The sequence below is a fragment of the Protopterus annectens genome, chromosome 7.part0, assembly GCF_019279795.1.
Source record: "Protopterus annectens isolate FY-2018-M chromosome 7.part0, PAN1.0, whole genome shotgun sequence".
In the NCBI taxonomy this organism is placed as follows: Eukaryota; Metazoa; Chordata; order Ceratodontiformes; family Protopteridae; genus Protopterus; species Protopterus annectens.
Genome location: NC_056739.1, coordinates 1,140,374,184 through 1,140,401,207, shown reverse-complemented (window position 1 = coordinate 1,140,401,207; position 27,024 = coordinate 1,140,374,184). Strand labels below are relative to the sequence as shown.

The window sequence follows — 27,024 nt, the reverse complement described above, 5'->3', positions numbered from 1 at the left end:
CTACAGAAGTTTTACTCTTCAAAAGGTACATTTGAAAATGGCAGTGTATCCCTCATTTTCTGACTGCATTCTTGGGGTTTGTATCGGGGCATGACCTGGTGATACACAAGATATGTATCCTATAGCATTATGTATCGAATATTCTTTTGATGCCTTGAACATATCCATATATTATCCTTTTCAGAGGAAAAAGTATACTGTCTTTGATCTTGTAATAATGCTCCTATATGCACAAGTCCAAATGTACACGTACATTTTTCAAGAAATGTCTCTTCCCTTTGGGTCCATCCAAGGCTTCATAATTCTGACATACAGTATTGCAGTCCTGCCCTCCCTAATTAAAATACTTTTGTGAAAGGCACAATTTCTCCCAACTCCTGTTTAATATTAATAGATTTGGATAGTAAATATATTGATGTCAGAGTAATTTTATATCCTTGCTAACGTCCTTTTGTTGAAAATGTACTTTCCCTTTCTCCTTATTTATTGCAAAGTCTACCCCTTTCTTTAATAAACAGCAGACATCTTTAATTTTCCATATTTGCATAGTAGCTTTGTTTCTCCCATGTATTTACCATATTTTCATTTCCTTGTCAAGATACAAAAGGTGGAAATTAACTTGTACTGTTTCTGCATTTCCTTGTTAATAGGGTAGTGTGTTAATACCCTCCACCTTTTCATTTTTGATAAAAATTCCTTGTTAAACCCTCTGTCTAATGATCCAGTTCATTGGGGCGGGGGAGTAAGAGGCCATGAGTTATATACTTTCTTCCCGTTTCCCTCTTTGTCGCATTGTTCCACAGTTATAACCGTTGCCTTTGATTTTCTCAGGTTACACTAGTTCTTGCTCTTCTACAACTCTTCTGCTTGTCACTTTATTTATATTTTTGTATCTTACTTAAATATTTCAGTCCTGTTTATTTTGAGTTCAAAATGCAGTTTTCCCAATAAGTGCAATTATTAGCAAACTGTCATTTAAGGTCAGCCATGTAGATTGTCTTGTCACTGTCCCACTCTATAGTTCCCCCAGTAGTCAAATTTCATGCCCATCCTAGCAGACTTCTCCCCACTTTGCTTGTAATTTTGCCTAATTGCAAATATTTCAATGTGGTTGCTTTTAATTTTGCTTTACTGATTTTGAAATACATTTTAAAACCTAGAATTCAGTAACAGATTTAAACAATTTCCCCCACAATGTTGTTGTGTCTTTTGGCTTTTCCCGGTTAGGGGTCGCCACAGTGGAACTCCGGTCCTCTAATGATTGGTAGTTGATTTTTACCTGCTGAGTTACCAGCCCTGTCTCACAACCTTCAACGAAGGTACGCCCATTCACACATGTCTCCACGCAGAAGACGCTCTAGCTGAGAATCGAATTGGACAGCGTCTTACTGTGAGGCGACAACGCTACCGCAGCACCACCATTCAAGTTTAAAAAATAACTTTTTTACATTGAAGTAACAAAGAGGATTATTTCAGCACTTGATTTTGTCTTACATTTTACATTTACTTAATATGCCCTTTCATCTCCTTCAAAAATGAGTAGCAAGTCGGTCAATTCCTTCACTCGGAACAGAGAAGCCTTTCTGTCTTGACATATCTGTCAGTCTGTGTGTTCTTGCATATCTCTGCTTTTCTTTGCAGAATTTTTGTCAGATAGGAAAGGACTTCACTGGGAGTCACTTTGATGTTTCTCTTTGAGTATCACTTCCTGTTTTTTTCTTTCTGACCACATTGTTTTCCTGGATCATTATTGCCGTCTATCTCTGTGCTTTTATTTAATTATTCGATCACTTGCTGAGGATTCCCATATGTTTTAGTGCCCAAAAGGTGGAAGACCATGCAAGAAGACGGGTTAGAAACAAAAATTCCTTGTACTTTTTTGTACAGGGTATAAATGTGCATCTTTTTGCTCACATTTGTGCAGAATTGTTATTCACAAAGAACTTAGTCTCTCCTACTTTCATAATGGCTCCCCCTGTTACATAGGTTGTTTGCAGATTCACTATGATAGGGCTGTGTCTACTGGTTGCAGTAGTAGGGAGATTCACCTTATACGCACTTCATTTTATTATCCTTGAGGAAAACTACTCCAGGCTGCTCAGTTTCTCATGAATTCTTTGCAGTCTTGGCCTTCCACTTTTTTCAGATATGGCAGGTTTTCTCTTGACCCACCTTCCAGCTCTGTTAATTTCTTCTTCACTTCTTCATATCTAGGGTCATATTTCATTACCTGTTCTTTTAAGTGCTCCGAGGTTTTTAGAGTCAGTGTCTTCAAAATACTTAATGAGAACCTCTTCTACATTATGCATTCTTTTATTTGATGTCCCAATAATTTTCACTAGTTCTGGGTGCATCTGGTCAATCTTTTTTCCACAGATACTAGTTAATTCTTTCCTTCTGCCATTCTATGGTCACCTTCCTGCCTTTTTCCTTTGGAATGATTCCTCTGTGGCTAGAACCAGGAGCTGTTCCAGGCTGTTTTACTGTTACTTTCTCCTACTTCCTGTCTTTCTGGAAGTCGTAAGCAGATTTTTCTCACAACCAGAGGCAATTTATTTTCAGTTTTTGTCTACTTGTTCATCTTTTTTTCCCTCGATGTCTTGACTGGAGCCTCACAGCTGGCTACCTAATTCTCTGCCGCCATGCCAGAAGTGCTGCAGAAAAATCTACTTGTGACCAGCCAACTGCTAATTTCTAAAAGCATTACAAGAAAAGTAAAATAGCTGAATCTTGCTCCATACTGTGTAGACAGCAGATAACTACAAAACAAAATGTATTCCAGGACCTAGGTGCTTATTCAATAGCTTGCTCTGTTTTGACCAAATGGTGACTGAGGTTTTCAGGGAAATTGGCAAATAGCTGTGCTAAGTAAAATAAAGGAATATCAAAGTCTTGAGTTAATTGGTTCTTTATACTCTGCATTGATCAGGCCAATCAAGTCTCCCCCTCCCAATTTGGGATATCGCAAACACATTAAATAATTGGAAAGATCACAAAGGTTCCTAATTAAAAAAATTACAGGCCTAAAATCCATGAACCACCAAGAGAGGCTGGAAGCACACTGTTTATCAGTATCTGATGGGTATTTGAGTCTTGCTTTCTTGGCCATTAGAGACCCAGTTGTTCTGGACCTCCTGTTTCTATGTGCCCAGTAACTCCACCAGTACTACAACAAGGAACCTAAATCTTCAGCAGGTAAATAACGTTGTGGTGAGACGAGTTTATAACCCTCCAGTTTTCAAACCTCTGGAATAAACTTCCCATATATTTTTGTGAGTGGAACTCGCTATCTTCTTATAAACAAACTAGATTGGATGGATATCCACAGATTTATGCCATGATTGACTGATATGGCCATGCTGGAGAAAGTGGGTATAGCTTGAAGGAAGATGCTGTCAATGCGCAAATGGTCATAAGGCCTCATGGTCCTAAAATGTCTGAGTCTTCCAGGGGGCATATGTTGCAATTCTTTGTTTGTAGATGAACTATCCTGCTTCTAAAAGGCAAATAGGAGGCCATTACCTCTCCTTCAGTTCTGAACCCTTAAACATGGTGGAAAAAGAAACCAAAATTTTCTGTTGTACATTTTTCCAGAAAGTTTAGATTGAAACTGCTAAGGCATTTATTACCTGTACTCTTTCATCTGTCTTGGTTAACCTTCAACAGTAATGAAGAATGCCTTTATGCTAACATTCCAGTTGAGTTTGTTTGTGCTAAACTTTGGTTACTTAGTTAAAGTTAACAATCTAATTAAATGATTTGGCTATTGGAATGTAAAAACCTGAAAACGGGAAAGAAAATTTCCTTTTCACCCACATTTCTTAATTTCAGTGCTGGATGTACTTTGGATAACCTTGTAAGAAATTAGTGAGATGAGTATCTTTAATCTGCAGAGTATATATGCATGTAGCATAGATTCTGAATCCTCCAAAGTTCAGTACGTCTGCAGTTAGAATTAACTGTTGAAGGCACCAGCAACCATCCAATCGGTCAAACCAAATAACAACTGGAAAGTCTTTTATGCAGGGTAGAGCCCTCCATGCACTGTCCACACTCCCACTTCAAGTATACTGCTTTTGAGATCACAACAGTGAAGCAAAGGACCAGTTCCCTTAACCCACTGTTTCCCAATCTCCACAAAACATTGTCATCCCTTAACAGTGTAAGTGAAGGGAACATCCACAGTGTGGAATTTTTTCTTTATTTAGAAGCTCCTTTATGAGGCAAAAGATTCCATTCTGCTTTCACTCGTAGCTTGGCCCAAAAGACTGATGTCTGCATGATAATGCTGCAGAAAAGAACGGAATACGGCTAATTGTACATTCTTCTTTATAACACAATATGGGATGTCAGGGAGGCAGACATGGAGTTGGGCAACAAGTAAGGAAGAGGGCTCTGGCTTTGGACATGGGTCCCTGGTTATAGCAGACATCCATGAAATTGATTGAATCAGTGACTACTCCCAAACATCTACAGTTAAGGAAAATTGATTAAATTGAACTTCTCATGGATATGTCCAGGTGGGAACAGCAAGTGTTTCCACTTAATGAACCTTCTATCTCAGAACAAGGAGACCATAACACCCCAAACTGGCAGTATTGCATCTCATGGACCTTATGATCTAGATATTTTGCCCAGGACACGCTGATTATACTTAACTTAGAAAACTGGCCGCTAGAAAATCCTGTCCATCTTATTAGGAAGTTGTTTTCATGCTGGTGCCTTGGAAGGAATTTGGACCTTAACACTGCACTGATGTCTTGTCCTTAAGTGAGTTTTTCAGTGCAGGATTGTCCTACACTTTCATTAAAGTACACCTATTGTCCTATACTTTCATTAAAGTACACCCATCAGCCATGTCTGCCTGTTTGCTTTGCCTCCACCCTTGACAAACATCCTACCTGTCAGATCTCTCCCAGAAAGACAATATTATACCTGATGCTTCCATGAAGAATCTCTTTTAGACCTGAATCAGCCTCTGTCAATTTTATGACTTGAATAACAGCCCTGATAGAAGCTGTCACATCAATTAGGATGTTCTCAGGAATCCAGGCATTGCTCCACAAAACTGTTAGCTTTTCACAAGGGTAGAGCGAGATTTAAATGTCTTTTATGCATTGCATAGTAATTTGAAGCTTGCCTCTCTTTTTTTCCTCTGTGTTGTGTCTTGTGGTAGAAGAATGATGCTTCTCTGAATGTACACAGGCAATTAAAAGCACAGAACTGAAGATTTAAGGAAGTCCAGACAGTCGTCCTTTGCTAAAGGAAAGGAGGGAAAGGCAGTGTCAAAACAATCTCTAAATGGCTAGCACATTCATCATGTTATGATTTATTTTTATTTATTTTACATTTTACTGGGAAAGTCTGACTGGACAAAAAGGTCCTTTTTCATTGGAGGCCCTGGGAGAAAAGGTCCACATATAACACAGAATCATAAAGTCAAATATCACAGGTACAGAAGAATAAAACTTTCATTTTGCATCATTCAAAACTAAGATAACGCTAAAAATTATATAATAACAAAATAGTACAACATACAGGAAGAAAAGAGCACATCTTTAACAGTACAGAGAAAATAAAACATTATGATAATGTTTGATATAGTAAGGTGGATGTCAAGTGTCTATACTTAGAAGAAGCAGGACTTGTTGAGAGGAAGAGAGCGGAATGAGAGATGAACCTTGCAAGATAAAGTGAGCTGTATTGCCTGTAAAATAAAGGAGGGAGGGAGGGGTGTTTACATTAGAAGTGTGAGAAGTAGGAGGAGTAAGGCTATCCTGAGGTATTACAGTTGCAGATCCAGCTAGTTTGTAGGTGTGTTTTTATGGATATCTTAAACTGAGTTAGGGATGTTGCAGCTGTTGTGTTGGCAGAGTATTCCATTTTTGATATTTATGATATTTATCCTGGGGTAAGAAACAGGCTGTATTTGTTAGTTCTCATAAAACTAGGGTCTTAGCCACAATTGTGGCCTTACTTTCGAGAGCTAACACAAAGGTCATATTGGAAACAGGTACTTGGTCATCTTTCCCCACCATCTCAAAGAATTACAGACTGGACATTTCTTCTAGGACAAAGACCATTTGCTACAGGCATGTTGTAGAGTATGCTGTTACCTAGACACTTTAACATTAAGGAGTGGTGGATGAGAGAGTTCTGAGAATTGACTCGGTTGTCTAACAAAGACTACTGCAACAGTCTAAACAAAGAACATATCACATCTGGCAGGAACTTACCTCAGTAGTACATGTTCACCCCCTCACACTCTGGGGCGACTCCATCCTAAGGATTTCCCTTTTCCCTTCTGCCTTGGACTTACTCAGGCTTGAGTAGGATTTGGAAAGCAGTATTCCTTTGTCTCTCCTTACTTATGAGGGTCTCATTTCTTTATAGTCCTTAGTGTTTCCTCAGAGCCTTGTTCCTTAGTGTTTGCTGTCAGTCTGAATCCCTGGGCAAGAAAACTGTAATATGACATGAATGGATATTAGTTTTATACAGGGAAGTTCTGATGTTCCAGAGGGGAACACCTGTGCCACACCTGGATGAGTAGAAGTGCTAATATATGGAAGGCAATCTTCTTGAACATCTACTGTTATGGTAAGCTTTTTTTGTTTAACAGTTGTACTTTATTAGGCTGCATATAAACAAAGGAAGTTTATACATTTATATATTCATTAGATATCCTTGTACAAAAAACTATTCATGAATTTCTAGTTATAAAAATTATGTAAAGTAGAATTTTGGTTGTTAATGCTGAAATTTGCCATGTCATGAAGAAAAATATGAACTTGGTGTAGAAATTAATTTTAGCTTGCTTGCGCACTGGCTGTATGAAATTTATTTTGTTGCTAATGGGGTTAACTTCTCATTGAGTTTCATCTTTTGTTTACAGCTAATAGCTTTGTTACATCAGAGCAACTGCATAAAGTGATGGAGAGCATCTGTAAATTAATTGACACAGTTCCATGTAATGAACTTAAAGGGCTGACTTGTGGAGATCAGTTAATTAAGCAGAGAGATCTCTGGTATGTATGAGCAAATGATGATAAAGATTATCCATTAACTCAGCTGTTTAACTTAATATCCATTCTGCTGCATTATTTGTCTATTTTTTTTGTTCTTTCTGAAGAGGTTTGTTTAATCAGGCTTTTCTGATTGTTTATGAATGCATTTTTGGCTCATGTTATGTCTGAAAGGGATGTATAATCATTAGTTTATTTGGTTAGCAGACGAGTAGATGAACATTAGAGAGAATTATGTTGTACCATGTATAGGGTATGGTGTAAACATTAGTCCTGAGCACAGTTACTTTACTAAAGTTTTTCAGTCAACCTCACAGCTGTGTATGCCATTGCATCTACTGTATATGGTCCACTGACAGAGGTGACCATCCATACCACTGGCTAAAAACTCTGCCACATAAAACTTGTTCCTTTTGAAGGTACTTGTGAATGATGCATGTCCAGCATCTTTGGGTCCCTTTTTTTGGAAAAAGGACATAACTTCATTGTCTGCATGTAGCACTGACAAAACAGGAAAATTGGTTGCTTTATCAGAAGATGGTATAATCAAAGCCAAACCATTTGTCCAAGCTGATCTGAACATTGTCTAGTAACCGTGAAGTATGAGGAGTGACCAGAATTTCCCATATCTCCACCTGGCAGGCTGTCAAGTATATGGCAATGGTGAATCTGAAGGCATTTTAATTTTAACCTTACTCTCTTTAACATCTTTTTTAAAGCATCACTTTTGAAGTGACACAAGTATAGATTTTTTTTAACAGAAAAAGGAAGAGAGTAACATTTTCTTTTATGTTCATGCATTGTACATGATTTTCCTTTCAACAGTTTTGTGCATAACAATGTTATTTTTTTTTATACTTAATCATGGAATGTGGGTTGCAAGTAGTGTTTTCCTTAACCAGGATTTAGTTTGATCTAATCAGTAGTGTGTGGGGGTGGATACTTGGACTGGATGTAGTGAGGCTCATGGATCAACTCTTGGCAGCCAGAGGACTATCTACTTAATTCAAACCCTCCCTCCCACTCGGAGCCGAGGGTTTTTATCCAAGGGCTCCACAATATTTCTTCCTTTGACCTCCTTGCAGATTTCGGAGCACTCATCACCAATACCAACCCCGGTTCCAGGTTAAAATGCACTTTTACAGCCCTGTTTATATTGTTTGCCATGAATAGGGCTGGTTTAAAATTAAACAATATATATGTTGTCCACACTTCTAAGTATATAAAAGCAGATTTGTTTAACATTAAAATATTTCTGATTTTTTGTTACTGAGGATTGCTTGTCTGTGACGAATAAAGCCTTGTTGCTTTGGAACACTACCTGAGTTTCATGATTTTTTGAAATTATTGTGACTTAAGTTCTAATCAACGAAGTTTCAGGACCACTAATTTCTCTTTTTTGTGTGTACTTTTTAACAATTTTAATTCATTCCAGCATAGCATAAAGTGTTTAATTCACATATACACTTAAACCTCACTCTTCCTTCTGTACATAATTCTGCATGAGATGTTTCCACAAACTCCATTTCTACGTAATTTGCATCTTTCTTTTTTCTAAAGAACCCACCACCAGTTCTTTCATCTCCTGTATTCAGTACTTCAGTTAAAGCTGGTTTAGATTTTGATATCGCATCTCCAGCATTTAATATCTACCGCAGGAAAAAAAACTCTGAAGTCTGCTTGGGGTGTAAAAGTATTTAAGCAAGCACTTCCATGCAAAATAAAAAATCCTAAACATTGTGAACTTTGTTGCATACAGTAAACTCTTAGTTAACCAACACCCATGGAGATTGGTAGATGCCGGATAACTGTAGTTTGTTTGCTTGAGAGTTACTATTAAAAATAGGCCTGAGTACTACTGTACCCTACACTTTTTGTTTGGTTTGACTTGTTCTTAGGTTGGGGAAGAGAGGCAATTGAAAAGTGCTTTTTAAAAGTCTAAAACCGTAAGGTATGTTTCTGCGGGGGGTGGGGTGTGTGCAAAACATGAAAATTGTACCATATTTCTTCAATTTTTTTTTCTGGTTGCTTAAGTTCTGGTTAACTGAAAGTTTACTGTATGTAGGAACCATACAGTTGAAGTTCTATTGTTCCTTTGTAAATCTTCCAGTTGTTTCTAACCTCCCATTTTTTTTTGGTTATTGTATAGTATTTTATATGCTGTACTAATTATCCTTTTAACAGTAGCTTCTATTCTAGATGCGACTAAAGACTGTACCAGAGCTGGTCTTTAATTTAACACTACCCTATCCCTTTCTCTTTACCTGTACCATGTTAACAGTCCCTGGTAGGGAAGGCAGTCTCTAACCTGCAGTCCAAACTTCCATGTAGCCTCATCCAACTCTGTTATATTTCCTTCTCAATTGCTCCATTTGACAATATCCAGCAAATCTTTAATGATTCCAGCTACCTTTTGCCTAATTTTCTATATCCTTTTTTGCAGTCATCTTTATTGGTAAAAGCCTTCTTTCTCTGTTTCTATGTCAGCTTAATTCTTGGATTCCAAAAAAAAAAAATCACTGCACTTGAGATGGGACAATATTTATGGAAACCACCGTAAGTTGAACACTTTTTGTTCTATGAATTGACAATGGTCTTTATCAAAACCAAGATGTGATGTATTCCAATTCTGTTCATAATGAGGAATGCTTTTTTTGAGAATGGTTGAAGCTTGCAGACATGAAGAATGGCATAGTTGAGGCTGTTTAAAGTATAGCTAAAGTTTTATATTTTGCGGCCAGAGTTTTTCTGGATGTATTTTTCTGAGAGGATTTAAACCTGTTGATCAGCATCAGTGCTAAAGGTAGGGAGGGACTGTGGTGTGGATCTGGAAGGAAAGGAGAAAGCTTTCATCCTTGGAGTCAATATATTGGAAGAACAAACCATACTCACCTAGGTACACTTAAGATATCAGTGCACAAGGGCCCATTTCCAATATTTTGGTCCTGGTCAGTACAGAGGCTGTCACAAAGAGTTGGTCAACCTGTGGGGTGAGTCTGAGGGCTCCTTTTTGTCCAGAATGCTTTTCTGGACAAGTTCCTTGTGGATTTACTCTGGCACTGGCATGATCATTGAAGAAGCATGTTGATAAGTCTATCCAGTGAACAGATGTAATGATTTTCTTCAAGTAACTTACACTAAGGTTGTGTGTGTACTGTGTTTGTATGAGCAATGTAATGTTGCTTCCCCGTTTTTATAAATGGTTGAAATAAGGGTGGATGTGCTACAAACAATGAAAAGTTTTCATCGTGAAATGGTGGGATATTCTAGAGGGTTTTTCCTAATGATATAAAAATTCATATTCATTGGTGGACTTTGTTTAAGCTCTCTCTAATTTTTGTAATCTTTTTGTGTGCAATGCATTATTACTCTTATGAACTATGATTCTCTATATGCAAGTCTGCAAATTCTACTCCTGTTAAGTGTAAGGACTTGTGGCTTAATTTGATGAATTGCAGTCATGTTGGGTAATGTTTTGCTGCCTAGCTTTTCATGCACATTAAACTTCCCTATAGTAAAGTCTGATACCTGGAACGATATTGTTTTTTACAGAAAATAGGGAAAGCACTTGCTTTTCTGCATTATTTGATGCAGTTGAGACTCTTGCAGGATTTTTGTAGTTTTGTGTTGTACATATCGATCTGTTTGACACCATGGTAGATAGATGTGTCTGCCAGCTGTAGGTGGGGAATTTATATAACAGGGAAAAAAAATTACCTTTATTTCTTGAAGTAAATGGTCTGAATAATCCCAGTGTGTTGCAATGTAGAAGGGGCTATAAGAAGAGTTAAAGGCCATGGGGTGGTGGCCCTGGAAGAAATTAATTTGCAAGCTTGACACTACTGCATTAGTAAAAGATTACTGGTTTGAGGATATTGCATATTAGGAGTAGCATAGGAAAGGAGTGATTCTTTTAGTGAATAATTGTGAGATTTTAAAGATAGCCTTACTGAGGAGCACATTTGTGTTGGGATGGAAGGTTGTTTGGGACGGAGAACAGTGGATGTGTTGTTGTCAATCTTGTCTTTGATGGGGTTGGATCCGTCTCGGCCTTTATTTAAGCTTGAGGTCCTTAGCCAAGCTCGTAGGCATTTTCCTTGCCCACAGTGCAACTGTTCTATAACCTCAGATCTCATTTGCCATGTAGAGAAGAGGTTCCTGGTAGCTAAGCTCTGGGCTAAATATTGCAAATTGCTTATACAAATTCCTTATTTTATCTTTGTTTCCGTTGTTATTGTTATTATTATTATTACTATTTTTCTGTTAGTGTGAGTCTAACTTAACTTTATTCTGTCTGCAGTATATTAACATGGGAGCAGTCAGAGTCCCCCATTTGCAAATTTTAGCGAACCTGGTCAAGCACAGGCTGTCCAAGTTTGCCTGGACTTCTGAGCAATAAATTCAACACATTAAGGGGCCCCTCACAGAATCCTATGGTATGCCACTGGTGACCCGTCTTTTGCTAGTGGTGAAATCACTCACATTGACCGTTTATGTCCTGTTGGTGAGCCAGATGGCTACTCATCTGGTAATTTAGGGTTTAATTCCCAATTTTCTCAATAATACCTGAGTGGAGGATTGTCAAATGCCTTGATTGGGTCAAGATAGGCAGCATGCACCGTCTTTCCTCGTCCAGGGCCTTGGTGACTTTTTTGAAAAAGTCAACTGTGTTTAATAGACATGATCTACTTTTAATGAATCTGAACTGGGTTTGATCCAGTGTTTGGAGATTACCTATGTCCTTGTTAATAGGAGCCATAATGATTCTTTCCATGGCCTTGCTGATGAGGCTAATCAAGCTTATGGGCTTATAATTCCTGGATCTGATAATCTTCATTCATTCCTTACTGATGGGTGTCTGTTCCGTGCTTGGAACCGACTCTGCTGTTATACCAAGCTCGCGCCAGCCAAACGCTCAAGCTAAGACTTTACCCACAGTGCTCCTCTCCGTATTACCCCAGATGTTGTTTACCACATATGAAACAAGACGTGTCAGACCAGGCTCTCAGCTAAGTCAAACATTTTCTTGTCAAAGTTTTTTACTTAGTTTGTCGCCTTCTTAAAACTGTGATTTTTCTCTCTTGTTAATCGTGTATATTTTGTTGTGTAATTTGTGTCTCTCTTCCCTTTTTCGCTTTTTTATCAAAGTTGGTACTCTTTGTGCCATCGCTGGTACAGGCCTTCTCTTTTTACTGTCTGGGTACTTGATCTACCATTGCTGGTATTCTTCTCCTCCTAAAAAAAAAAAAAAAAAAAAAAAACTTTAGTGTAAATTTCTTTCTTATATAACTTCCTGCCTGTTTTTTGTCTGGATATGTCCAATAAAAAAGGTACCACAGGAGTCAAACACTGTGATCAGTGTAGCATAAAAATGCTCAATGTGGATAACCATACCTCATGTTTATTGTTTAGGGGTCCCTCACCTTTCTGTGAAACTGCCTTGTGAGATCTGTAAAGGGTTCAATTCCCATATGCTTGTGGAGCGAAAAAAATAAACTAATGTTAAAAGGATTGTTGAAATCTCTGTCTTCAGAGGCTATATCTGAGTCGGAGGGCTCACCCCTTCCCAAGAGAGAACACAAAAAGAGGAGCAAATCAATATCCTCCTCTCCTCATGACTCGGAACTAAGTAATCAGAACTGAGACAGCCCCTAAATTGGCACCATCTTCAGCCCCAAGGCCTAAATGTCAACCTTAGCACCGGCCTCTGTTCCAGAACAATGACCAGCTTTGGTGCCGTCTTCATCTTCGGCACCTATATGACTACACCGACCGTTACTACAACTTTGGCACTGACTCACCTTTCGGCACCAACAGTAGTCGTCCCAGAACTGGTTACTTCCCCATTCCTGTACTTCATATTTGTCTTTTGATCTCTGTGCCGAAAGGTGAAATAACCCCCTGGACCAGATATTCTGCCTCGGTGGATCCATTTGCTGGCCAGCAGTATAGCCCTTTCTTAGAAGCCCTACTTCACCTTCGGGGATGTCTACGCGATCCTCCAAGAGTCTTTCAGAACTGGATGTAGTGAGGCTCGTCGATTAACTCTTGGCAGCCAGAGGACTATCTACTTAATCCAAACCCTCCCTCCCACTCGGAGCCGAGGGATTTTATCCACAGGCTCCACAATATTTTCTCCTTCGTCCTCCTTGCAGTGTTCGGAGTACTCATCACCAATACCAACCCCGGTTCCAGCTTCTTCGGTACCTGTGGTAGATCTTACCACAGTACTGGAGCCTACCCTATGGCCTTCGTCTCGAGACTGGTCTGTCGGCAGCCTGTTCCCTGACACGGCATTTATTCGTACGTCTGCCATGGTTCCGGTTGCCCTGACAGAAACATCTTCTCTTGTGGTTTCCACTCTGGTGGCGGGTTCTTTGAAGCGGGGTGCGGCGACCCCAGTCCCGAGATGGTCTTTCTTGGTTCCAGGCTTCCACCTCTGTTTGGGAGGACCCGCTTTCCAGGTGATGGAGAGGGCTCTGGCCTCTGCAACCTCTCAGTTGGTCCCCTTGGCGTCGGAGACCCATCATCTCCCGTCCTCTGAGCCGCAGTTAACGCAGCCCACTACTCATGGTCTCCAGGCTCAGGGACCTCAAGACACCTTTCAGCAAGATTCCCCCTTTGCAGTATCCTCCTCGGGTGCTCCCGTCAAGGAAGTTCCTTGCAAGAGGGCATGCAAGAGGAAGCACATGGATTCCCCAGGGGAATCCTTGACTGAAGATACGGATTGTGATGAAGGGGAAGGGTCACCATGATCACCCCCTGAAGATGTCTCCGTTGCAGACATCTTGGAAATCTTGAAGCAGTGGGGTGATTGGAAGCCCACCACCCTTTCATCTGAGGTGTCTGTATTCTTGCAGGCTTTCCGAGCCTGGCCCTTTATTTCCCAGGTGAGCCCGCCTGCAGATGAACTTGTACAGCTCATAGTGTAACGTGCGTGGTATAGTCCTGATACCATTGAACCTATCCCCCGGAGGCCAGACAAAATTCTTTTACCCCCTGATAATAACCCTCACTGGTTCAAGGGTCTTGTGGTAAAAGCTATAGTTATGGTGGCGGCCACCAAGAAAGAGCTCGCCAATGAGAGCACTATTGTCCATCTCCCAAACAGGGAGTCATGGGCAATAGACAGACTTGGAAAGTGGGTGTATTCAGTGACCTTGGACATCTGGTCCCTGAATCACCTGGCACATTTTACTCTGCTTCAGAGAGACCCGATTACTGAACTCTCATAAACCCTGGCAGGAGCAGTGTCTGATGAGGTACAGGACAAAGTTGCCTCATAGCTTGCGACCCTGGAATCCATCTCTAATTTGTCCGTGAGGTTGATTTCACACTCGGCCGAAGGGGCGGCTAGAGCAGCAGGTCCAAGCATTGCAAGATGTCACGCCTTGAATGTGTCTGTGACTTCGCGGATCCTTTTAAGTCTTATAGGTTCATAGGTTCATACTAGGCTATCTGCCCTAGGGCATTTATAAGCCTAGCCAGAGTGTGTTTGGCTTTCATCACCCATTTTAAATGAATTTTGCTATGCCCTTTTTCGAGGTTAGTATACTGTGCCTCTGTCTAACAGTGACACAGAAGTGATACCCGGGGTAAACCTACTATCTCCCATCCACTCATCAAGATTTCTCTTGAAGAGAGTCGATGAGGGACTCTGCCTAACCTGGACTGGGATTTTATTCCAGAGTGACGGGAGCCTCTGGGTTATGAATCTGTCCCTCGAGCATGTCCTATTTATTTCAGTGCTGAGGTTCAAGTCTCTTGAGCGTGTAGCTCGATGGGATTTGGATTTTCTGAGGTGCAGCATGTCCATTAATTCCGGGTTGGACATGGCTTTATACGTCAGGCACAGATCGCTTCTGAGTAGGCGGTATGCCACTGAGTAGAGCTGGAGTTTCTTTAACCGGGCAGCATATGGCATCTGTTTGAGCCCTTTGATCCTCTTGGTGAGGTACTTTTGGGGTCTTTCCAGTTGCTGCAGGTGTCTGGTAAGGTACATCCCAAAAGGGACATTACTCAATTATGGGCCTGATGAGGGATGAGTAAAGAGGCACGATGACCTCCCCTGATCTAGATGTGAATCCCTTCATTATTAGGTGGGCTATATAAAATGATTTTCTAACCACTTTGGCCACGTGGTTGTCAAATGAGAGATTGCTATCAACTTGAGTCCCCAGGTCCCTAATTACTTTTGTACTTAATGGATTACCACCTATGTGGTAATTTGTGGGCACTTTGTTTTTGCCAAAGGGGATGACTATACACTTTTTGGTGTTTAGCTTGAGGCCATGGCTCTGGCACCAGTTGTGTGTTTCTGTGAGGCCCTTTTGGAGGATGCTTGTGTCGACTGGAGAGTCTATTATGGCGCCCAGTTTGCAGTCATCTGCGAACTTGGTCAGCCACAGTCCTTCCGTGTTTGCCTGTACCTCCGAGAAATATATACCGAACAAGAGAGGTCCCAGGACTGAGCCTTGTGGGACGCCACTTGTAACTGGTTTGGAGTCTGACATGGCTCCAGCAATTCTAACCATGTGGGTTCTGCCCTTGAGCCAGTTTGCAACCCATCTAGTGACATAGGGGTTTATATTTAAGCTGGTGAGCTTATCTATAATGCCTGAGCGGGGTATTGTATCGAAGGCTTTTGCAAGGTCCAGGTAGGCCTTGTGGACCACCTTCCCCTCGTCAATGGCCTTGGTGACTGTTTCAAAGAAATCAACCAGGTTTAAGAGGCAGGATCTGCCCTTAACAAATCCGAACTGGGTAGGATCTAGTGTCTGTAGGTCCCCAATATCTTTATTTATGAGGTCCATGATGATCCTTTCCATAGCTTTACAGACCAAGCTAGTCAGGCTTATGGGGCAATAGTTTCCAGGATCTGTTGAGGCACCACCTTTGTGGAGAGGGACCACTGTTGCTGTACGCCACTCTTTGGGTACATATCCTGTAGTAAGGCTGAGATTAAACAGTAGTTTTATGTTTGGGTTTAATTCTTCTTGGAGTTCATGTAGGACGCAGCCCGGGACACCGTCTGGTCCCATTGATGCTGTGTTTTGCTTTGGAGAGGGCGGCTCTTACCTGAGCATCTGAGATGTCAGGGGGGCAGCACTCTGCTGGGATAGATATTTGCCCTTTTGGTGGGTAAGGGGGGAAGAAGTTTGCGCTGAACCTGTCAGCTAGGATGTTGGCAATGTCTGTGGGTTCGGTGTATTTTTTGTCATTTTGGACTAATTCTGAGCATATTTGGGAATTCCCACCCAGGTTCCTAACATAACTAAAGAAAGCCTTGTGATTATCCTTAGTGTCCTGTGCAATTTTTCTCTCGAAGCTGGCCTTAGACTATTTTATGAGTGCCCGTAGTTTTTTGCTAATACTGATCAGAGATGCCTTCCCTTTTTGGGATTTTGCTCCATCATGTAGTAGCTTCCTCCTTCTATTGTATAGTTTGTTTATGGCTGGGGTCCACCAGACAGGACGCCTAACTTTGGAGGATTGGGTCTTGCTTTTATTTGGGATTGTCTGATCCATGCATTCCTGAAGGTGTTCATAGAATACGTTTATAAAGGATTCTGCGGTCTGGGCCGTATTTTCCACAGGCTCAGGGGGCTTTGAAGGATTCCACCTCGGTTTTGAGGAGTGTGAAATTTGCTTTAGAGAAGTTTTTCACTGTGGATTTCTGGGCAGGGGCTGGGGTCGGGATGTGAATATCTAGTGAGATTAGTGTATGGTCTGATCTTACCAGTGAGGGATACACTTCTGGTCTGGAGCATAGTCCCCATGTTGGTGATGATCAGGTCCAGTCTGTTTTCCCCTCTTGTGGGAGTGGCAGCAAGTTGTTCCATAGCATTTGAGTTTATAAATTCTAGGAACCTTCGGGCTAGGGTGTTGGAGCTAGAGTAATGCTCCCAGTCTGTTAGGGTAGTTGAAGTCGCCCAATATAATGGTGTTTGGAGAGACCTTCATATTTTCCAGTGTTCTCAGGAAGGCCGAGTGGGGTTCCTGGGTTTGGGAGGGTGGTCTGTAGCAGGCTATAAACTGGAAGGCAGTTTTTACCCACTCTTAGTTGCACATGGATAGTCTCTGATGCTTTGTACTGTGCCACCAACGTGGAGGTGTGGGTATCTTTGACGAATATTGATACTCCCCCTCCTTTTGTGGTTCGGTCCAAGTTTTGGGGCCGAAAAACATGGTATGAAGTATAACCTGGTAGTGCTGGGATGCTCTCGGGAGCCTTGAACCAGGTTTCTGTTACTGCACAGATATCGATGTTCTCCATGCTAAGGAGAGTTTTGAGTGCGTGCTTCTTGAGGTTTAGACTTCTGGCGTTGAGTAGCATTACTCTTAGTTTCTTATCCCTTGTGATACCTATGGAGGTGGGTTTGTCTTTTGAGCCTTGCCTAAAAAAGGCACTATGGGGGTGGCAAGAGCCTTTGCCAATATCCTAAAGCCCAGGGGTGACAGGTGCAAGCCATCCCTAGCGAAGCATCGTGGCTTGTTGAGTATGTCATCCCAGGCAGACAGGCATTGGATCCCCTTTGAATGACACCAGTACTTAGGCCAATTGTTGAAATTGATCATCTTGTCTTCATATTGTGACATAATTCTTGGTGAGGTTAAGATGCTACTCAAGGTCAGGGTCATACGGCCTGGGCTACATGCTCAGAGAGCTCCTCTATGTCTCTCTTCATGTAGTCCAGGGAGGTACGTCTCAGGTCATTCACACCAGCATGGACAATGACCAGCATGGACAATGACCGAGTCATATTTGTACTTGCCTTGGAGTGACCTGAGTGCTTGTGTTGTGGCGGATCCTAGCACCCGACAGGCAGCTCACTGTGACCTTCTCCTTGTTCAGCCTGGTGAGCGGGACGTCAGTGTGCCTGACTATAGAGTCACCTATTACAAGTGTATCAGGTGTGTTGTTTAGCCTTAAGGGCTGTGACTGTTCAGCACACTGGCTTTGTGAGCTATGTGTTGCACGTGTTTTGTTTTGGGGTAGCGGTTGCTTGGGTGTCTGCTTTGGAGGTCTCTAGTGCTTAGGCAGATTTTTATTTAGAGCCTCCGAGTATGTTTTTGTGTGTTTGTGTTTGTTTTGCTGTCGTGGTAAGTCTGTGTGAGACTGGAATTGTAGTGAGTGTGGTTTTCTTCTCCTCCTGACTGGTTACGCCAGTACTGAGTTGAGAGCTTAGCCTCCAGTTTGGCTATATGGTTGCATCTCTCACATGTGTTGGAATTTGTTGGGAGGAGGAGAGGGTTGTCTGTGTACATGAGGCAGTTGTAATATTGCCTCAAGATTCCCAGATTCACCAGCTGGACCGGAGAGGAGATTGACAACTGACCTTTGAACATGCTAGAATAGTATTGGGAATTCCTTTATAATTGAAAAAAGGGCCAATGGGGAACAAAGTACTCAAGGGGAGTTTGTGAGGGTGTAGTGCTTTTAATTTTTTAGTGCTGACTTATATAATTGCTTTAGTGAGCAAGTGCCAGGCTTTAGAGGGGGAGTAGGGTGTTTATTATGAGAACTAGATCAGTTCTAAGGGAAAAAGTGAAGAGCAGACTTTGTGGAGCTAAAGCTGGCTTTAAAGCAGGGGGTTGGAAAGAGATAGGAAATGGCCCAAAATGGCCAGTAAGCTACAGGTCAGTGGGCTGGAACCACTCCTCAAGGGACAGATAAGCTGCTCAGAGCTCCCCACTCTCACTGGTGAACAAAGAAGCTTCCTCCTATCCAAATAAGGATATAGGCAACACAGGAACTATGACACACAGCCCAGAGATCAGCAATACCTGAAGACTGGACTATTCTAGCTCAGTAAAGGCGGGAAACAAGGAATTTTTTTTTTTTTTTTTTTTTTTTTTATATATATACAAAGTAGCAGAAATTAGGTACAGAAACACAGTAAATGCTTTAATTCGGCTAGCGCACTTGAGTGTGTAGCCTACCAGTTAAACTAAGCAAAAACAAACTTTAAAAGTGCAAAATAACTCCGAAATACAGGCAGGAATGCAATAAAACAACTTTGCAGAGCTTATTTAGTTAAAGAAACAGAGAAGTCTATATATACAGAAAAGCAGCTAAAACACACAAACACTTCAGATGCAGTGCAACCTAGAGCACTTGAGTTGTAGCAATATTAAGGCAATTACAGTTATAATAAATGCTCTGAAATATACTCTATATCTCCAAAATGGTTGAGAAGCACAGTCAGAAAAAAAAAGTTATTTTTTTTTTCCTTTTGTTTTGAAAGGGAAAAAGGAGAAACAGAAGGCCTTATCAAATGTTCTCTCTGTACTAGGTAGAATGAGCTAATGACACTAGACTGGGAGGAGTGTCACAGATCAGATTTACAGTAGTGGCGGGCAACTGCAAAGCCACCAAGTATAAGAACAAGACACCAACTGGGCAGGAGGGTGGGGACAATCGCCTACAACCAGTAGCACTAGAGAAAGCCACAAACAGATAAAGATTTGTAAAGATACAGAATGCTTTTAACTGCAGACAAATCAGTTACTTGTGCAGATTAGTTAATAGCAATAAAATACACTCGAAGACTAAAAAGCAGACAATAAAAGTGCTATATATTAATTGTTAAAAACAATAATCTGTATAAATAATCGAAAAAAACAGGATACTTGTATATCTCAGCGAACAGCTGCGGTCAACAACTCTTGTCCACTCTGCTCAGTGTGTATAGACCTTCATTTCTTAATACCCCCGTAGAGGCCTCCTCTCTCTCTGGCCCAAAGGTGAAAGACACTTTTTAGCCAGGTATGAAAAGGACTGTAAGACTGTGTCTGCCATGGGTGTAAGTTTTTCCACACCCCAACAATTCTATTCCAGGAATTAGAGGAGTGGAAAGATATGGTACAAAAAATCCCAGGGTCCTTTCTGTGACACACATGGTGAGTTTTCCCCCCGGGATAGAGGTGGAACTTGACTGGAAGATGCCCCTTCAGAGGCAGATGGGTCCACGTAACCAGGGGTCCAGAGATTCTTTCTCTGGGCAGTCCAACCCGCGCTCTTGAAGAGTGGCCCGATTGCTTACCTCTGGAAGCAGTCGGGGGTAGTTTTTCTCTGCACCACCTTGCCTGGCAAAAAATAACCTCAGATTCTTGGATGCAGATGATAATTACCAGAGGTTATCTCGTTCCCTTCAACCTTTTCCCAAAGCCTTTAAGGCGCATTCCCGACATACCACCCAGTCAAAGGGGATCAGCAGCTCTAGAAATTCAAAAGCTACTTCAGAAAAGTCGTTCAAACAGTCCCGCCAGATTAAATGGAATCCGTTTTTTTACTCAAGGTTCTTTTAGTGCCAAAGTAAACAGGAGACTGGAAGCCATTTCTGTACCTCAGCATCCTAAACAAATTCATCCAACAAAAAAAATTCTGGATGGTCACAGTACAGTCTCTTCTCCCCTTCCTGGGCAAAGATGATTGGATGTGCTCTATAGATCTTCAGAACTCGTATTACCACATAAAAATGGACAAGCACTGCAGAAAATTTCTCTGCATACGGCTGAGAGCCATTCACTACCAGTTCCAAGCACTGCTCTTTGGTCTCCACAGCCCCCAGAGTGTTCACCAAATGCAAGGCAGTGGTAACAGCTCGCTTGAGACTGCAAGGATTCTGGGTATTTCCATAGCTAGAAGATTGGCTCCTCACCAACCCAGCCAAGCATCTACTAGTGTCAGAGATCCATTTCACCCTATGCCTCTTGAAACAACTAGAGAATAACTGTAAACAAGGACAGATGCAAGCTAATTCCTTCTCAAAGACTGGAGTTCGTAGGGGCAGAATTCAATACCCAATCTTGCTTACTCTACCTACCTCTTCACAGGATACAGAGCCTCTGATTGCAACTCCGAGTGATGGTCAGGACAAAGCACCAGTTTGAGCAGTCCTTCAAATACTAGGGTCTATTGCAGCATCTATAACAATGGTCCCACTGGCAAAACTCATATGAGGCTTCTTCAGTGGGTTTTGCTAACACAATGGTCCCCTTTAAATCTCCCCATGAGATTTCAGATCAAGATAAATCGCTGCAAACAAGACTTATGTTGGTGGATGAAGCCAAAAGAGAACCTGTGGAGTCTACCTTTCTCCCCTTCTCACCCCAAAGCCATAGTGACCACAGATGCCTCCCTTATCGGGTGGGGGGGGGCACAACCAGGGAAAGACTGTCCACAGCACTTGATCATCCATAGAGGCCAATCTGCATATCAGTGTTCTAGACCTGAGGGTGGTGCTTCTAGCATTGCAAGCATTTCAGTCTGCTCTCCCTTCAGGAGCAATTGCCATCCAGTCCAACAACATGTCAGTAATCTGGTACATCAACAAACAAGGTTGGAACCAAGTCCTACCCGTTGTGTCGAGAAGCCATGAGAATTTGGCAGTGGGCAATTGCTTCCGATTGCTTTCTGATAGCAATGCACATTCCTGGGAACTCCAAATGTGATTGCAGACAGGTTGATCAGATGCATTCTCCTGCCTCATGAGTGGTCCTTCAATCCTGTAATAGCAAAGAATATTTTCAGTCATTGGATACAGCATTGCTGCGATCTGTTTGCATCCCCCTCAGACCACAAATGCAGCAGCTACTTTGCCTAATCCCCCAGAAGGGGAGCACCCGAGGGACACTCTTGTGCAGGAGTGGCCCACCAGACGTCTTTATGCCTACCACACCAATACCACTGATTCCCCAATTTTTGATGAAGGCCCATCGGTTGAAAAGCAGAGTGATCCCCGTTGCTCTCTACTGGCCACAACAAATTTGGTTCCCTTCCTTTGACCTCGCCTACTACAGGAACCTTGGATTCTGGATTCAGCTCCAGAACTACTATCACGTCCACAGGGATTGACATTTCCGAAATTATTGAACCTCAAGCTTGACAGCTTGGTTCCTCCCCTTCCGGTCATTGCCAAGCAAAACAACTTGTCCTCCCCTGTCCACAACATCCTTTTGGATTCCCATAAACCCTCCACCAGGAAGCTTTACTTCAGATCATTATGTGTTTTTGTAAAAAAGGGATAAGTCCATTCTCGGCACCACTATCAACGAGTTTTAAATTACCTATCTAATCTACTACAAACGGGGCTGCAGGTTCCTCAGGGTACGCCTTGCAGCAATTTCTAACTTCCACAGTGGGTTTGAAGACTCATCCTTAATCTCTCACCGTCTCTGTAAAACCTTTTTGAAGGGAGTTTTACACATTAGACCCCCCCCCCTTTCAAACAACTTATTGAACCATGGAATTTGACATTGGTTTTACAAGCCTTGACTTGTCCCCCTTTTGAATTGCTGTCAATTGTGACCTAAAGATTTTATCCTGGAAAACCTTATTCCTAGTGGCCATTACTTCAGCGAGATGAATTTCTGAGTTGAAGGCATTCTCTATTAAACATCCCTACATGATTTTCCATAAGGACAGAGTATCACTACAGATTAACCCCTGCTTTTTACCTGAGATTGTCTCTAATTTGACAATTAATCAAGCAATTGATCTACCAGTCTTCTTTCCAAATTTCTCAAACAAAGGGGGGTTTATACTACATTTGCTTGATGTGTACAGACAACTCCATTTTTATCTTTACAGATCTAGATCCATATGAAAGTCTGACCAATTATTCATATCATACTCTGGCCCAAAATTGGGAAAACCAGTTTCCAAAGTTACATTGACTGAATGGTTGAGAGATTGCATTTCTTTTACTTATCAGCGAAGCATCATTTCTTTGCGTTCTAAAATCAAAGCACATTCCACAAGATCAGTTGCAACATCTGTTGCTTTCCATGTGGGCGTGTCCGTGGATGGCATTTGTGCAGCAGCAACACGGGCCTCTCCTTATACTTTTATCACTCTTTACAAATTGGATATGGTCTCCAGGGGGAGAGCATCCTTTGGTTCAATGGTACTCAGGAATATTCTTCCATAGGGCCTCCCAGGAAACAAGGTAGGTAGGGGACTCTGTCCCATCGGTAAGGAATGAATGAAGAGTAACAGCATCAGATAAAGAAGTTATGTACTTACCATAATGTTTCATCTGTGGTGGTGCTGTTCAATCGTTACAACCCACCATCCCCCTCCGAAATACCTCTTGGTGGTTCGGTTGTGGTCCTATCCTAGGATAAGGAAGCTGCTCAGAAAAAGCCTTTGCTTTTCTCTCTCTATTCTGTCCTTTCCTTACGGGCAAACTTGATCTGAGGTGATATGAAGAGGGGCACTATAGGTAAAGCTTAGCTCGAGAGTTTTTTAGCTGGCGCGAGCTTGGTATAACAGCTGACTCTGTTCCGAGGACAGAACCGACACCCATCAGTAATGAATTAATGAAGATCAACAACATAGATGGAACGTTATGGTAAGAACAGAACTTCTTTTTTTTGGTAGATGGGTCCCTCTTTTGTGTGGAGGGATTACTATTGTTGTCTTTCCTTCTGCCGGGACAGAGGCAGTTCACAGGCTGTTAAATAGATGTCGAAGTGGGTCTGCAAGGTCATGTATTAATTTTTTTTAAAAGGCAACCTGGAGTGTTGTCTGGTCCCATTGATGACGTGTTTTTGGCCTTGGAGAGCACAGAGCTAACCGGCTGTCTTGAGATAATAGGCTGAGGAATGGTGGCAGTCTACTTTGGGGGATGACTGGAGGAGATGGGGGGAGGGTGAAGTTTGCTCCAACTCTGTCAGCTAGCAGATTGGCTATTACATCAAGTTGAGTATGGGTGGTGCCATCCACAAAAAATTCAACGCATAGGTGAGTATTCTGTTTTAGATTTTGGATGTAGTTAAAGAATGCCTTGTGATTATCCTAAATTATCTCTAAATTGTTTAAACTAAAGAGATTTCTTTATTTGCTTAGCCATTTCCCTCTTTTTTTTTTTTTTTTTTTGGCAGACCTGGTTTTAATCTGGTCAGGTACAACCAATTCTATACAACTGCTTAAGTGGCTGTATAGGGCGTTGCTCTGCACCTGTGCTTAGGAGTCCATGTCATCTGCATTTGAGGGGGCTTTGAAACTTCCTACCATCACTTAATAGGAAGTAACTTGTCTTTTAAAAATTCTTAAGCATTTTTGAGCTTAATGGGGTATCTGGCCTACATCGAACGAGACTGGTGTATGGCCCGATCTTAAAAAGGAAGACATCACATCGAGGAGTGGTTACAGTGATCTTCCATGTTAGTGAGTACTATATCCTAGACATTTCAGCCTCTTGTGGGTGTACTGACTAGTTGTTCCAGAGCATTTGCATTGAGAAAGTACAAGAATCTCTGAGCCAACATGTTTGTGGTTGTGTATGTTGCGTATGTTTGGTAGGATAATTAGTCACCCATGTGTAAGGTGTTGGGCTGTAATACAAATGACTCCAGTAAGTCCAGGTATGCAGTATGTTTTTTCTGTTTCATGGTGGGGACCTATTATGAGCTATGATGTGGTAGGGGAATTTGCTGTAGTTAATTGCACATGGAGTAGCTCGAGTGTTGTATTGAAGATGGATACACTACCTCCTTTGGTACTTTCATACTCAGTTTGTGGTCTGAATGTATGGAAGGCATTGTAGCCCTGCATACCTGTGATGCTTTTCAAGCCTTTGAATCTTGTCTCAGTGACTGCACAGTCATCAGCATCTTCCAAAGTGGGGAGTGAATTTTTTTTGTTTAGACTCCTAGCATTAAGCAACATTTCCTTGAGTTTATCTAGAGAGGATTCTGTTATGTTGGGAGGTTGGTTATTTTGACACCGTCTAAAAAAGGCACAGTAAGGGTGGCTCAAGTCTTTGTCAGTGTCCGAAAGCCTAGAGGAGATGAGTGCCGACCATCTCTGGCAAAGGAGCATGGTCTGTTGACCATGTCTTCCCAGCTGACAGATATTGGATCCCCTTGGATTGCCACCAGAAGCTAAACCAATTGGTAGTCAATCATTTTTGTTTGTATTGTGGCATCATCCTTTGAGAAGGTAGCATAGTTTCATAGTTTCATAGTAGTGTACTAGGCTATCTGCCCTGGGGCATTTACAAGCCTAGCCAACAATGATGTGGCTTACGCCACCCCGTATTATATAGTTGCGCCTCTCTAGTAGTGACACTGAGGTGACTCCCGGGGTAAACTTACGATCTCCCATCCATGCATCGAGATTTTTCTTGAATAGTGCCAATGAAGGGCTCTGTCTCACATGAACTGGGATTTTGTTCCAGAGTATGGGTAACCTCTGTGTTATGAATCTATCCCTCCAGCATGTTTTATTCATATTTGTGCAGAGGTTGAAATCTTTAGCTCGCGTGGTTCTGGTGGATCTGGATTTTTTGAGATGGAGCATGTCCATCAGTTCTTGGTTGGACATGGCCCTATATGTTAGGCACAAATCACCTCTGAGCAGGCGGTATGCTACTGAATAGAGCTGGAGTTTCTTTAATCTAGCTGGATAAGGCACATGTTTGAGACCCATGATCCTCTTGGTGAGGTACTTCTGGGGTCTTTCCAGTTGTTGCATGTGCCGGGTGAGATACATCCCAAATGGAGCATTATATTCAATCATGGGCCTGACAAGGGAGGAATATAGAGGTACAATGACCTCCTTTGATCTGGATGAGAATCCCTTCATGATGAGATGGGCAAGGTAGAATGTCTTTCTGACCACTTTGGCAACATGGTTGTCAAAGGAGAGGTCACTATCGACTTGAGTCCCCAGGTCTCTGATTATTTCTTCCGTACTCAGTGGGTTATTGTCTATGTGATAATTTGTGGGTACTTTGTTTTTCCCAAAGGGGATGACTATACATTTTTTGGCGTTAAGTTTGAGGCCATGATTCCGGCACCAGTTGTCCGTTTCAGTGAGACCTTTCTGTAGGATGTGTGAATCAACTATGGCACCCAGTTTGCAGTCATCTGCAAACTTTGTCAGCCATAATCCTCCCATATTTGCTTTCGCATCTGAGAAGTAAATGCCGAATAAGAGTGGTCCCAAGACTGAGCCCTGTGGGACACCACTCGTGACTGGTTTTGAGTCTGACATGGCTCCAGCAATTTTGACCTTATGGGTTCTGTTTTTTAGCCAGTTTGCTACCCATCTTGTGACATATGGATTTACATTTAGGCTGCTGAGCTTGTCTATGATGCCAGAGTGTGTATCGTGTCAAAGGCTTTAGCCATGTCCAAGTAGGCAGTGTGGACAGCCTTGCCCTCGTCGATGGCACTAGTGACTGTCTCGAAGAAGTCAACCAGGTTTAAGAGGCAGGATCTGCCTTTTACAAAACCGAACTGGGTGGGATCAAGGGTCTGCAGATCTCCAATATCGCCATTTATGAGTTCCATGATGATTCTTTCCATAGCCTTGCAGACCAGGCTGGTCAGACTTATGGGGCGGTAGTTACCAGGGTCAGTAGAATTTCCCCCTTTGTGGAGTGGGACCACTGTTGCTGTGCGCTAGTGTTCAGGTACATATCCTGTAGTGAGGCTAAGATTGAATAGCGTTTTTAGGTGCGGGTTTAGTTCATCTTGAAGTTCACGTAACACGCAACCGGGGATACCATCGGGTCCCATAGATGCTGTGTTTTTTGCTTTGTTGAGTGCTGATTTCACCTGTATGTCTGAGATGACAGGTAGGTTACATTCAGCAGGGATAATTACTACATCTTTGGGTGGTGAGGGAGGGGAGAAATTTGCACTGAACCTATCTGCCAGAATATTGGCAATGTCGGTAGGGTCAGTGAATTTTTTGTCGTTGTGTACCAACTCAGAGCATATCTGAGAATTTCCTCCCAAGGTTCTGACATAATTGAAGAAGGCCTTGTGATTGTCTTTGGTATCCTTAGCAATCTTTCTCTCAAAGTTGGCTTTTGATGTTTTTATGAGAGAACGTAGTTTTTTACTTGTGCTGATCAGGGAAGCCTTTCCCTTGTGGGATTTGGCTTTGTCCTGCAGTAGCTTCCTTCTTTTGTTGTACAGTTTGTTTATAGCCGGGGTCCACCAAACCGGGCGTTTTCCCTTGGTGGAGAGGGTCTTGGTTTTA

At 42.0% G+C, this 27,024-nt stretch overlaps 1 protein-coding gene across 1 annotated transcript in view; it reads left to right on the top strand.

The window, feature by feature from the left end:
• The window catches only part of BLM (BLM RecQ like helicase), a 1,689,823-nt gene that overhangs the window by 407,288 nt on the left and 1,255,511 nt on the right, over window positions 1-27,024 (top strand). Inside the window, exon 6 of the mRNA XM_044077719.1 lies at window positions 6,893-7,025. Coding sequence (XP_043933654.1) covers window positions 6,893-7,025 — 133 coding nt within the window. The remainder of the gene's footprint in view (window positions 1-6,892; window positions 7,026-27,024) is intronic.